The 14,536-nt window shown below is 41.8% G+C and overlaps 2 protein-coding genes across 3 annotated transcripts in view; one reads left to right on the top strand and one right to left on the bottom strand.

The window, feature by feature from the left end:
- Positions 1-14,536, bottom strand: part of TFIP11 (tuftelin interacting protein 11) — a gene marked incomplete at its 5' end in the record, with an annotated part of 601,324 nt that overhangs the window by 470,197 nt on the left and 116,591 nt on the right. The window lies entirely within an intron of this gene.
- SEZ6L (seizure related 6 homolog like) overlaps positions 1-14,536 on the top strand; it is a 160,073-nt gene that overhangs the window by 90,112 nt on the left and 55,425 nt on the right. Inside the window, 2 exon segments of the mRNA XM_083589829.1 lie at positions 3,104-3,802; positions 4,812-4,945. Coding sequence (XP_083445955.1) covers positions 3,104-3,802; positions 4,812-4,945 — 833 coding nt within the window.

The following is a 14,536-nucleotide window of genomic DNA, read 5'->3' as shown; positions in this document are numbered from 1 at the left end:
CAAGTTTTTTCATAATTATCTTTAAATAGGTTCACATTCTTAGCTGTCATATTTATACCCAAATATTTCACTTTTTTAACCACAGTCAACCTGTCTCATTCTGAAACCTTTCTTTTTCAACCTGTGTTAAATTTTTCTCCAATACCTTAGTCTTTAACTTGTTCAATTTAAATCCTGCCATTTGACCAAACTCTTGAATTATTTCCAAAACTCTTTTCGTGCTAGCTTCTGGCTCTTGTAACGTAAGTACTAGGTCATCTGCAAATGCTCTCAGTTTATATTGTTTAGCTCCGACCTGAATCCCCTTGACCAACTGGTCCCTCCTAATCATATTAAGCAAAACCTCCAAGACCGATATAAAAAGTAGTGGGGAGATAGGGCACCCCTGACGTGTCCCTTTTTCAATCTTGAACTCTTCTGTAACCACATTATTTACAATTAATTTTGCTTTCTGTTCAGAATATATTGCACCTATACCATTTTCAAACCCTTGGCCTACCCCCATCCCCCGGAGGTTCTTCAACATAAAACTCCAAGATATATTGTCAAAGGCTTTCTCGGCATCCACAAATATCAAAACTGCCTTAGTGTTTATATTCACTTCCAACTTCTCCAAAATGTCAATTATATTCCTTACGTTATCCGACAAATGCCTTTTCGGGAGAAAGCCCGCTTGGTCCCCATGAATCTCCTCCATCAAAACTCTTTTCAATCTCTTTGCTAAAATATCAGCAAAGATTTTGTAATCCACATTTAGTAGCGAGATGGGTCGGTAGTTCTTAAGTTGAGTCTTTTCAGTCTCTGTCTTTGGTATAAGTGTGATGTAAGCCTCCCTCCACGTGTCGGGTGCCCTTCTCCCCTCCATAATCTCGTTACAGACTTCCTTCAAAGGTTGTATCAACCCTTCTTTCAAAACTTTGTAATATTTGGAAGTCAGTCCATCCGGTCCGGGAGCTTTGCCCAACGTCATGCTTTGAATGGCATCTTCTATTTCTTGTGCTGATATCTCCTGGTTCAAAATTGTCTTACTTTCCTGCGAAATCTTTTTCAGCCCATTTTTCTCGAGGAATTGTAGTATATCCATTTCTTTCTGCGGCCCTTGTGTGTACAGTTGTCTAAAGTAGCTCTGAAAGCAGTTCCTAATTTCCGCTGGGTTATATATGTTCTTTCCTTCCACTTCTATGTTTGTTACCGTGTTGAGTTTTTGTCTCTTCTTTATTTGCCAAGCCAATAACTTGCCACATTTATCTGCAGATTCAAAAGTCTTTTGTCTCATTTGTTTAATTTTCCATTCTATTTCTTGATTCATCAGTTCCATATATTGTGTTTGATATAATTTAATTTCTCTTAAAATCTCTTGCGATTTTGGCTTCAATCTTAGTTTCCTTTCCCCTTCTTTTATCTTTTCCAAGATTTTCTCTTTTGCTTTCTTTTCTTTAGTGTATTTTGTTGTATCAAAAACCCTCTCATCACGGCTTTACTTGCGTCCCATACTATTCTTTTTTCTACTTTAGTCCTTAAGTTAATTTCAAAATAATCTTTCAAAGTTTTTTGGGCCTTCTTACAAATCTCCTCGTCTCTAAATAAGGTGTCATTCATTCTCCATCTAAAGGAACCAGTTGTTGTTTGCTTCATCACCATCTTTACTGCGTTGTGGTCGGAGAAGGTTTTTGGGCAGATTTCCACTTTCTTTATATTCGGCGCCATACTGCTAGCCACCCAAATTTGGTCAATCCGTGTCCATGTCATTTTGGCTTCAGAGAAGAAGGTTCCCTCTCTTTCTAATGGGTGTTTTGTTCTCCAAATGTCAATCAAATCCATATTGTCAGTCATTTCAAAGAAAGTTTTTGGTAGTCTTCCGTCTTTTGTAACTACCTGTCTTTGTGCTTTGTCCACTCTGGCCAAATCTCACTCAATTTAAGATTTTCTGTGAAAGCAAGTGGGCTTCTTTGCTTTGGGTTGAGGTGAAACGAGAGGCTTGAAATGCAGGAGGGGATTTGTCGTATCTGTGGATTGGTGTGTGCATGTGGCGGTTCTGTATTTGCTTTTTGAAGGTGGCACTTCTCCTCAACCCCAAGTGAAACCACAGGTGAAGGGGCTTTTTTTAAGACAGCAAATAAATTACCCATTAGTATGCCAGACATGGAAAATCTCTGACTGAGCAAAGATGATGATGATGATAATTTTATTTATTCCCCAGACACTCTGGGTGGCTACCAACAGAGGACTAAAACAGAATAAAACTTCAAACATTAAAAACTTCCCTAAACAGGGCTGCCTTCAGATGTCTTTCCTGGGACCAGTTCCAAGCAGACAGCCATTGACTAAGAGGCAATGACACCTTGCAGCCATTTAGTCCTGTTTAGGATCATTGCATCACTACAGCAAGTCCTGCACGGCCAGTTTCCTGATCAGGTGCTGATGCTGGATGGCAAAGTTTTCCTGACCCAAGAGGATACTGCGCTTTCCTACCAAGCACATAAATTATTATTATTTTCACATTGAAATAAATGCCCACTATCTGTATACAGAGAAAGAGCTTTTAAAGAGCTCTGGGTCAAGCACCTGAGATTTGACATAGCTTACTGGTAGTTTCCAAGTCAACTGTCTTGCTTAACTTGAGTAGGTTCAGCATGTGGGGCTACATTCAGATCTTGAGTGAAAGCCATTGCCCACCATCTTTTGGAGGCGTTAGAGTAGCCTTTTCTCTCCGAATGTTTTGGCCTGCAGTTGCCACCAGCCCCAACCAACCCAGGCAGAGGATGTTAGGGCTGATGAGAGTTGTGCTCTTAAAACAGCTGCAGGGCCCCAGGCTGGCAAAGCTACATTGAAGCTGGGAATGCTACAGATGCCAAGAGGTCTGGAAGAAAGCCACCTTTACCTGGGGAGGAAAGACTCTGTTATTCCTGCATTGCAGAGGGCTAGACTGGTTGACCCTTGGGGTCCCTTCCAACTTTACTAGTCTATGATCCTATGAGATGAGCAAAGTGTTCCTGGCCTCTGCCAAGACCCCAAGGGGCAACTAGTCCAACCCCCTTCAATGCAAATGTACCTAATGCACGCCAGAGCTTTTAAGTCTCTTTCTCTGGACCTTCTGTTACAGGCATAAACTCTGGATTGGAGAGGGACTCTTTGAAGGCATCCCCACACCACTCGGATGAGTCCACCAACAACACACTGCTAAGAGAGAACATGGAGTCAAGATACCCTACCCCTGAGAGTCTCATTCTGTCAACAGAGGACATCTTTGCTTTCCCAATGAATAAGATGGGTGAGTCCCCAAAACTGACAGCTCCCCCTTACACCAACACGAGACACATCCAACCTTCCAAGAAGAAGCCATCCTCTTCCAAGCAAGGAAACACAGCCAGGAAACATCAGAAACTCAGAACCACCACAGCTGCTGCCAAGCCCAGCCTGCCAACATTGAGGGCATCCCTTTCCAGAGATCACTTGCACACTTGGGGGGACAACAATGACATGATGGCTACAGTTCACAAGGAGAAGCCCACAACGCCAGAGCAGACCTCATGGGGCAGCAGGAAAGGAAGCCGTGAGGTGACCAGTCACTCCCTGTTTCAAATCTCACCATTTACAATGCAGCCGACAATCCCACAGACCTTCTCTCATGGCCCCAAAGCCACAGAGCCGCTTGTGGCTGCCTTTCCAGAGGGCGAAGCCCAGATTCCGGTCAAGAGCCCAGAGGATGAAACGAAGAGGGGGCCTTTTTCCAAGGAGGGCCGAGACACAACCACACCCACCATCATCACCACCACTGTGATCACCACTGAGCAAACTCCAAGTAAGACATCTTACTTCTGCAATGATGTCATTGTGACAGAAATGCTGGGTTTGCACACAAGAAGTCAGCAGGGAGGGAAAGTCATTCCAGGCACTGCCTGTGCCCCCTGGGGACTTCCCCTCGTTACCAAATTCCTCTGCCTTCCCATACTCTGAGGCAGGGGTCGCCCACGGGGTTCCCTCCAGAGGATGCTGGACTCCAAATCCCATCAGTGAAGAAGGGTCAGAGATGATAGAACTTGGAGGCCAACAACCTCTAGTGGGCACCATGTTACCTGCCCCTCTTCTGAGAGTTGGGGTGGTCACAACTGCTGCTTTATCACAAATTTGCAGGGCAGTGGAAGACAGCTGACTTGCCAGATGGTCAGTGCATTTGCTAAACGGCCGTTTGTCTTTGGGACAGCAGATGGGGAGGGCAAAGGCAGAAGGGTAGAGGCATGAAGAGAGGAACCATGTGCATTTGACAGAGGCCACAGAGCATCAGCAGAATAATTGCTTTGCTTGCAGAAAGCAAATGGGAGCAGCTTTGCATAGGTCTGGGAAAGACCCTCTGCCTGAGACCCTTGAGGGCCACTGCCAGTCAGCGTCAGCCAGGGATGGGGAATCTGTGGACCTCCAGATGTTGGTTTCTGTTCTGGCCTGGGCTGTAGTCTGTCCCACAACATGGAAGGGTCCCAAGCAAACCACTGCCTCTTTCTCCTTCTCAGCCCTGCCATCCCAAATGGACTCCTCCCCACCACTAAACACTCCATTACTTTTGGCATTTAACTGTGCCAACCCACTCCCAGAACTGGGTAGAGTGGTATGGCTCTTAGATGGGAGGGGAATAACAAGGCCTCCAACCCATTTTTTCCCCAAAGCACATTATGCTTTTACTTAATTTTTTAGTAAGCATTGTAAAGTTTATATGGAGGGCATTAGCCCTGACAACAATTGACAACTTAGTGGACATTTGGTTATGGATTTTATGGGGTAGGTCAGTCTATGATTAACATGGAGTTTCCTTCCAGTTCTCTGCGGCGTGAATTTTTACGAGCCGGAAGGATACATAGACTCAACCGACTACCCACCTCTGCCGTGGAACCGTTTCCTGGAATGCACCTACAATGTGACTGTTTACACTGGATATGGGGTGGAACTGCAGGTAGGCATGCAAGAGGGAGGCAGCCCAGCCCTAGCCTACATCAGGGTGTGGGTGTGAGTGTGCGAGCCCCCACCTGCCTAGGCTAACCTGGACCCAAATGTCAAAGCTGGTCTGCGCTCAGTTTGAGCTGGAGCCCTCAAGTCTTGCTTTCTGTGTAAGCTCTGAACCATGCAAAGCAGCAATGCTTAAGCAGAGTGCCTCTGATCATGTGCAGAGTGCCTTTCCTTTATCACCACCATTATTGAAATTAATTTTATTTGGAAAACTAACATGTAATATAGATCTAAACAGTGTACATACGTCGTAAAAAATACCCATTGTGCCTAGTTAGTAGGGGCAGTTGGAGCAGATGCACAGAAAAAATGCAGAGGGGAGGGAGGAATAGCCGAGTGGTACAGCACCTGCTTAGAGTGCAGAAGGTCCCAGATTCAATCCCAGGCATCTTCAGGTACAAGTAGGGATGCAGTTCTGCCAGACTGAAACCCTGGAGAGCAGCTGCTAGTCAGTGTGGGCAATACTGAGCTACATGGAACTTAGGACGCTGCCATCTACTGAGTGTGACCCTCGGTGCATCTCGCTCTGTCTCGTCCTCGTGGACTGACAGGGTCTCTCCAGGGTCAGGCAGAGAGTGTCTCCCAGCGTTCTCTGGAGATGCTGCTGCCATTGGGGATTGGACTTGTTTTATTTATTTCATTTTTATTTCATAAAAATTATACACTGCTGGATTGCTTAAAAAAGCAGTTTACTAAAAAGATAGTAATAAAATGATCCCTAAGAAGAATTAATAACAACAATGTAAGACTTTTGAAAAATTAAAATAACAATAAACTAAAACATATTAAAACTTGTGTCAGCGTTCTAAGCATGTGGGTAGGTTTGTCTAAACAAAAATGCTCTTAGCAGGCATTGAAAGAGTGCCATGAATGATCAGACATGTCCAAAGGAAAGTTGTTGCCACACTAAAATATTAAATTCTTACAAATGTAAAACGGGGATTATGCAGCCTTTGTAACAGGGCCACTTCTGCTGTTTGAAACTGGTCCCAAGTTCTTAAGGGCATTGTATATTAATGGCAGGGACGCGGGTGGCGCTGTGGGTTAAACCACAGAGCCTAGGACTTGCCGATCAGAAGGTTGGAGGTTCGAATCCCCACGACCGGGTGAGCTCCCGTTGCTTGGTCCCTGCTCCTGCCAACCTAGCAGCTCGAAAGCACGTCAAAGTGCAGGTAGATAAATAGGTACCGCTCTGGCGGGAAGGTAAACAGCGTTGCTGTGTGCTGCTCTGGTTCGCCAGAAGCGGCTTAGTCATGCTGGCCACATGACCCAGAAACTGTCTGTGGACAAACGCCAGCTCCCTCGGCCTATAGAGCGAGATGAGGGCACAGCCCCAGAGTTGGTCACGACTGGACCTAATGCTCAGGGGTCCCTTTACCTTTATATTAAGGGCAGACTCTCCAAGTGTCCCTGTTTTCCAGGGACAGTCCCAGATTTACAGAAGCCGTCCCAGTTTCTGATTTGATCCTGGAGGCATCTGAAGGCAGCCCTGTATAGTTTTATTATGTTTTTATATATGTTAGAAGCCACCCAGAGTGGCTGGGGCCTCTCAGTCAGATGGGAGGAATATATATATATATATATATTTATATATATAATTACAGACTAGGACAGCCCTATTTTCATCAGACAAATGTTGGAGGACATGTAATGGTAACACCCTGAACTTGGCCTGGCAGCAGATGGGCAACCAGCACAGATCTCTGAGCACAGAGGTTCTGTGATTCCATTACTCTACAAAGGGGGTCTGGAAATACGCCAGTCCTCTTTAGCCAAATAAAGACAGCAGAGTTCATATTTATTGCAGGCTGCAGCAAAAATAACTGATCCAGAGGAATTCTCCAAATTCTAGATCTTGAATTCAAATTTCAAGACACTTTTATAATATTTACATGTGTGATCACCTTGTGCACAATCCTTTTCAGCAATATGATTGGATAACAGAATGCATGGACAGCTTGTGGACCCCTAAAACAAATTTCATTGGTCAGAACAGCCTGCCCCTAATTACTATGGCTACAGGTATCTTTAAGCAAAGTTTATACAAAATATTGCTTTTCTGCTATCTGCTATATGAAGACTTGTCTGGGTGAGGAGAATCTACTGTTTCTCATCTTTGAAGATTTCCCAGTATTTCTTCTCCTCAAGGTTAGCTTGCTCTTCTCTGCTTTGGAAGCTGATAAGAAAGGCCTACAATGGGTGCAATGCCAGCAAAATACAGATACCTTGTGGCTGTGGCTGTGAGAGCGTGTTTATGCAGACTCAGCACTTAGCAGGCAGAGGTCAATCGTGTATCAGGAATGTACTCTGGGACAGAGGTGTGAACATTGGTGTGCATGTCGTAGGCCATGACATCCACCTGGGTCCCAGGTCATGACATCCACGTATCAATTCCACAAACTTCCAGGGTGCCCTCAGCACCGGCAGATGAGGGCATCTATGGAAGGCAGCTGGAAGGACTTCTGCAACAACCTCAGGGGTGGACTCTGTGTCAGCATTTGCTCTGGGAGAGAGACACCAGAGCTGGAGATGGAGATAGGAGCCCCAGCGAATGAGGCTGGGGTGGTGCAGTGGATTGCGCAGCCAGAGCAGAGCAACATCTGGTGGAGTTTAGTGGTGAGAATTTCCCAGCGATTACAGGGGTCACCCTTATCGTATCCCTCCAGCTTAAAGGATAAAAAGAAAGGAAGGGAAGGGAAGCACTAAGCTGATCCCAGCAGAGGCGGGCAAGATAAATTTGCTTCCATGAGGTAGGCAGGTGGCCGCTGTCAGAAGGAGGCAGAGCCGTGGCTCTCTCAAAAGGGCCCCCACCTGACCCCGACCCCACATCTATCTTGCTTTGGCAGAAGCAAACACTCAAGGCAAGAGGCATCTGCAAAATGCAAACCGGGTTTCTTTGATTTCTTTCACACCGTTGTGAGTGACAGCATCACAAAGAGTATCCCTTGGGCTGACCAACCACTAGGAAAGGGATGGAAAATAAAATGCCAATAAAATCATGCCATTATACAAATCTATGGTGTGATTCTGGCTGCCAATCTCAAAAGGGATTTTGCAGAGTTGGAAAAGGCTCAGAAGAGAAAGGGGGACCAAAGTGATCCAGGGTGCTCAGTGACTGCCCTATGAGGAATGCTTGCAGCTTGGAGGGAGAAATGGTGATTTACAAGAGAGAAGTAGAAGAAGAGAGAAGGGTGGAGAACAGGAGGAAAGGGAAGGGGAAGGAGGAGAAGAGGAGGAGGAAGGGGAAGAAGGAGTAGGGGAAGAGGAAGTGGAAAAAGAGGAAGAGGGAATAGAAAACAAAACCACTCGGATATAAATTAAGTATTTGGATATCGGCAAGTAAACATAACAATGAATCTGAAAATTCTGTCATGGAATGTGAACGGTGTGAATGAGAAAACCAAGAGGAATAAAATAGTGAATGTTTTGAAAAGAAAGAACCTTGATTTAATCTGTATGCAGGAGACACATGTGACCAAAAAGCATAAACATATCTTGATAAATAAAAAATTGGGAGTTGAATTCATAAACTCCATTGCAGAAAAAAAAAGAGGAGTAGTAACATATGTTAATGAAAAATGGGAACCTAAACTGATTTACAAAGACGATGAAGGAAGGATATTAGGGGTGCAAATTAATTTCCAGGGTGAAAAACTTAATGTGATAAACATATATGCACCGAATTCGGATAAATTGGATTTCTTTAAGAAATTGGAGCAAGTATTATTAGAGTTAGAGGATAACAAGACGATATTATTGGGAGACTTCAACGGAGTACCGGTACCAGAAATTGACAGACAAACAGAAAAGAAAAAGCGTAATCAAGGGAAGCTGCCAAGATCATTTAACAATTTAGAAGAAAATCTAGACTTAATAGACATTTGGAGACACAAACATCCAATAGAGAAGCAATATACCTTTTTTTCAGAAGTGCACAAAAGCTGGGGTAGAATTGATCAAATCTGGATCTCAAGAGAACTTACCTTAAGAACCTCAAAATGTGAAATCCAACCGAGAACCCTCTCTGACCATAATTCGATAATGTTGGAAATAAAAGGTGTATCACAGGGGGGGTTCAGATGGAGAATGAATGAATATTTATTGGAGAGTGAGGAAATTATTGAAAAGGCTAAAGCCACTTTAAAAGACTATTTCGATTTGAATCTTAATACAGAATCAAGTATAGAGATAGTCTGGGATGCTAGCAAGGCAGTCTTAAGAGGCTTCTTTATCCAGCAAAACAGTTACAAGAGGAAAATAAGGGAACAAAAGAAAGAAGAAATTCTCAATCAACTAAGAGAATGTGAGAAAAAACTAACAATAAACCCAAAAGATGAACAAAACATACAAATAATAAAAATTTTACAAACACAATACTCAATGCTGACAAATCAAGAAATCGAATGGAAAATTAAGTTAATGAAGCAAAAATATTTCGAATCAGCTAATAAAACAGGTAAACTACTAGCTTGGCAATTGCGAAGAAGGCAAAAACAAAATGTGATAAATAAGATAAAAATAGGGGAGCAATTGATAGAGGATCCAAAGGGAATAAAGGAAAATTTCCTCAAATTTTATGAGAAACTGTACAAAAAGGAAGAAGAAGATTCAAAACAAATAGAAAAATATCTAGAAGACTGCAGCGGAAAAACTATTACAGAGGAAGAAAGATTACAATTAAACAAACCTATAAAAATAGAAGAGATCCAGAATGCGATAAGAAAAATGAAATTAGGGAAGGCCCCGGGACCGGATGGACTGTCTGCAAAATACTATAAAGTATTAGAAGATCAACTAACGCCAGTGCTATGTGATACTATGAATAAAATATTAGCGGGAGGAAAGATACCAGAGTCATGGAAAGAGGCCCATATCACGATGATCCCCAAACCGGACACGGATAGATTAAACATCAAAAATTATAGGCCTATATCATTACTAAATAATGACTACAAAATCTTTGCAGAGGTAATGGCAAATAGACTTAAAAAGTGTTTAGTAAATCTAATTCACAAAGATCAAGCAGGATTCCTCCCAAACAGGTTTCTTAAAGATAATGTAAGGCATACTATAAACATTATTGAATATTTGGAGTGCAAGAACGAGATACCTGCGGCGCTGATTTTTATTGACGCGGAAAAGGCATTCGATAATGTCTCATGGTCGTTCCTATTAAAAAGTATGGAAAAAGCAGGGATAGAGGGCGAATTCATGAAAGGAATAAAGGCAGTATATTCGAGTCAGTACGCCAAATTGATTATAAATAACAACTTAACAAATCCATTTAGAATAGAAAAAGGAACAAGACAGGGTTGCCCTCTTTCCCCGCTTTTGTTTATTATAGTATTAGAGGTCATCGCGAGTAAAATAAGAGCAACACCAGAGATTCGAGGGATTAAAGTAGGAACGAAAGAATATAAATTAAAAGCTTACGCAGACGATCTGATGTTATCCGTAGAAGAGCCGCAAAAAAGTGTTAGCAAGGCGCTGGAAATATTAGAAGAATACGGTAAACTATCCGGTTTCAAATTGAATAAACTAAAGACAAAAATGATGACTAAGAATCTGGGAAAGGACGAAAGAGAAAAATTAGAGAAACAAAATGGAATCAAGGTGGCTAAGAAAATAAAATATCTGGGAATCTGGCTAACTACAAAAAATATAAATTTAATTCAAGATAACTACCTGACAACATGGAAGGAAATTAAAAAAGATCTAGATATATGGAATAGAGTTAAGCTTTCGTGGATGGGAAGGATGGCGGCAATAAAAATGAACGTACTTCCAAAAATGTTGTTCTTGTTCCAAAGTATACCAGTGATTAAAGGCTCCAAAATGTTCAAGGATTGGCAGAAAACCCTTTCGAAGTTTATATGGCAAGGGAAAAGACCGAGAATTAGATTTAAATTGCTTACAGATCGAAAAGAAAGAGGGGGATTCTCGGTCCCAAATTTGAAATTATATTTCGAGGCCGCCTGCCTTTGTTGGATCAAAGAGTGGATAACTTTGGAAAATACTGACCTATTAGACCTAGAAGGATTCAACAATAGGTTCGGCTGGCATGCCTACTTATGGTCAAATAAAGAAAAGGTACATAAGGGGTTTTCAAGCCACATCATTAGAGGACCACTATATGAAGTTTGGGAGAAAAATAAAAAACTCCTAGAATGGAAAACACCTTGGTGGTTGTCCCCAATGGACATTTTAATAATTAAGAAAACAAATATGGAAGGGAAAAGATTAACGTACGAAGACCTACTAATAAGATCAGAAAGCGGCTGGAAATTAAGAACATATGAGGATTTGAAAGAAAAATTAACAGGCTGGCTACAATATCATCAAATAAACGCAATGTGGATGGAAGATAAAAAAGTAGGGATAAGTGAAAAAAAATCCAAATTTCAGATAGAAATAATTGAAGGTAAAACCAAATTATTATCTAGAATGTATGATATACTATTGGAATGGGACACCAAAGACGAAGAAATAAAGGAGGTTATGACAAAATGGTCAATGGATCTGGGATACAATATAGATTATGAAAAATGGTCGAGATTGTGGAATAATGGAATAAAATTTACGGCAAGTGTTACCCTTAGAGAAAATCTGGAGAAGATGATATATAGGTGGTATATCACACCAGCAAAATTAGGAAAAATGTATAAAACAGGAAATAAGGCCTGCTGGAAGTGCAAAATCAAAGAAGGCAATTTCTACCATATGTGGTGGACTTGCGAGGAAATGAAGAAATTCTGGGACTTGATTTATAATGAGTTAAAAAAAATATTTAAATATACTTTTCCTAAGAGACCGGAGGCCTTTTTATTAGGTATAATTGGGGATGAAATTAAAAGGGAAGATAGGATTTTATTCCAGTATTCGACAACAGCGGCCAGAATATTAATTGCACAGAATTGGAAAAGTACAAATATACCAACGGTTAGAGAATGGCAAACAAGATTATTCGAATATGTTGAATTAGCAAAAATGACGCAAAAAATTAGAAACCAAAAAAATACAAAGTTTATTAGTGATTGGAATAAATTTATGGCATACATTGAAGGAAACCATAGAAACCTAAAAACTATAGCAGGTCTGTTATAAAACTTATGATGTGCAAATTGTTAACAAATACTAGCTGCAGAAAATGGAAAATTTCATCAAGAAGCCCGAAATCAGGAGGGAAGGAGGTCAATAGGGGAGTAGAAGAAAGATATAAATATCTAATCATATAAAATCTTAATGAATAAGAGATAGAACTGTAACAGAGATTGTTGCTTTTTGGTGTTAGATGTGGATACTTTTTTTTTTCTTGTCTTCTTGTTCTCCTTGTTTCGTTTTGAAATTGTTGTCTTGTCTTTTGTGTTTTTTGTTTTTTTTGTTTTTCTCTTTTTTATGTTGTAACTGAAACTTAATAAAAAGAACTTAAAAAAAAAAAAAGAGGAATGCTTGCAGCATTTGGGACTTTTAGAGAAAAGGGGAGATAGAGACATGAGAGACATTTATAAAATTGTACATGGCACAGAGAAAGTGAATAGAGAAAATATTTTCTCTCTCTCTCTCCTGACACCAGAACTCATGGAAAGCCAGGGAAGTGGAATGTTGGAAGATTCAGGGGGAAGGACTTCCTCACACAGCACCCAGTTAAACTATGGAACCAGTAATGGTTCCCTAGGCAGTAATGGACACCAGTCCAAATGACTTCAGAAGATGAGAAAGAGGAGTACTATTATGTTGGGAGGGGGGCAGGAAAATGCAGTCTGACTTATTTACTCCGATTCTTTGTAGTAAATCAGCAGCAGGTGTTTGGGGCTAGATGACCTTTGAGGTTCCTTCTAAGTTTGTGATTTGTAGGATTTGAATAGTTTTGCAAGCCAGGTGGTGAACCCAGAACTGGAGGAGGAAGTTGTGCAGGAGACCTTCCTGGTGGGTTGTGTCTGTCCCTCTTCAGTATTATTACTCGGACATTTTCAAGGCCCTGTGCTTTGCAGCCTCCTCTCCCAAATCCCCATGCTATCTGCAAATGGCCATGTTGCAAAACAATTTGAGCTGGGAAAGTATCAGCCACACATTTTTGTAAGCCACTTCCATGCTTTTGAATAACTCTATTTCATGGGGAGATGAGTTTCCTGTCTGGAGCAGCCAATTATTGCAAGCAAAAAGGGATTTCAAGCAGGCTGGCTGACCCCTCCTCTCACCTCTCTGTTACAAAAGTGAGGCTCCACCACCTCAGGGGAGTTAAAATTGCTGTACATTCTGCCTTTTATCTTCTTAGTTACAGACTAACCCGAAACAGAATTTTCTTTAAACACTTTGAGCTTCAGAGAGACCCTTCAGAGGGATGAGGAGCTGGGCTCTCACCAGTATTAAACTGTGTGTGTTGATGGGGCAAGAAAGTGCCATCTCTCAGGGATGCCGGGGAGCTCACCTCCGTTACAATGCTCATAATGGATAGTTCAGCAAAGATGTCAGCCCAGTTGTGGAAAAGGGGGTTCCAGGCCAAGGGGCAGTTAGGAGAGCAACGGAGAGCAGAAGGAGACGATGCAAAGCTCCAGGGAAGCAGCATTTGAAGTATACTCACCTCGCCTCCAAAGGCATCTTGGAGGAATCCACATTTTGCAACATTATGCTATGAGAGGGCAAAGTGGATTCAGAAATGGTTCAGAAAAAGGCCTCCCAAATTATGAAGGGGGTGGATCAAGTTCCCTATGAGGAAGGGCTGGCCACTGCGAGGACAGGATGCTGGATGTGACGGGCCTTTGATCCAGAAGAGCTTTTCTTAGGTTCTCATGGGGAAACGCTCAGCCGACAGGCGGGAGGCAACTCTCATCCCCGGGTTTTAAAATATGTTAGTATACTGACAGACCAGCAGGGTGGGTAACCCACCTCTCTGCTGGGAAGATTAAGGAATCCCAGAAACACCTACAACAATAAAATAGAGGTTGGCACACACACACACATAAACTTATCAGCCTGCAAGATTGCCTTGCCTCATAAAAGCCTCTCGACTTCTCAGATAGGCGGAACTGGCATGGTTTTCTTTTTTTTTTAAAGATATTTATTGAAATTTTCAAAAAAAATAAAGAAAAAACAAAAAAAGTAAAAAAAACACACATAGAATTTACATTCCTTACTTTCAATAACATATTTCCCTGACTTCCCCACACCTCCCCTTCTTGTATTCCAGATCAATTTTTAGTTCAGCAAGTTCTTATCCCCTAATTTTACTTTGTTATATTTAATTCATTTTAGTTAACCAATTTTAACATAAACCTCATTCTTTATACGTCAATACTTATTCTTAATATTTTTTTTTCTAAAGTCGACCCCAATTCCCTTTCATGAGTTCCCCATTTTTATATAAGTAGCAAAACAAAAAACAAAGTATAATTGTACACCCTTTGAATTCCCAAAGCCCCACTCCCCGCCTTTCCCGGTTTCGAACCCCAACAAATGTCCATCAGTCTATCTGCTGTCAGCCTGGTGACCTCACGTCCGAGGCTCTTAATTCTCTCTCAATTCCTCCCTCCCGGTTTTT

The sequence above is a fragment of the Podarcis filfolensis genome, assembly GCF_964270895.1.
Source record: "Podarcis filfolensis genome assembly, chromosome: 16".
NCBI lineage: Eukaryota > Metazoa > Chordata > Lepidosauria > Squamata > Lacertidae > Podarcis > Podarcis filfolensis.
This window is presented reverse-complemented; position numbering and strand designations above follow the sequence as displayed.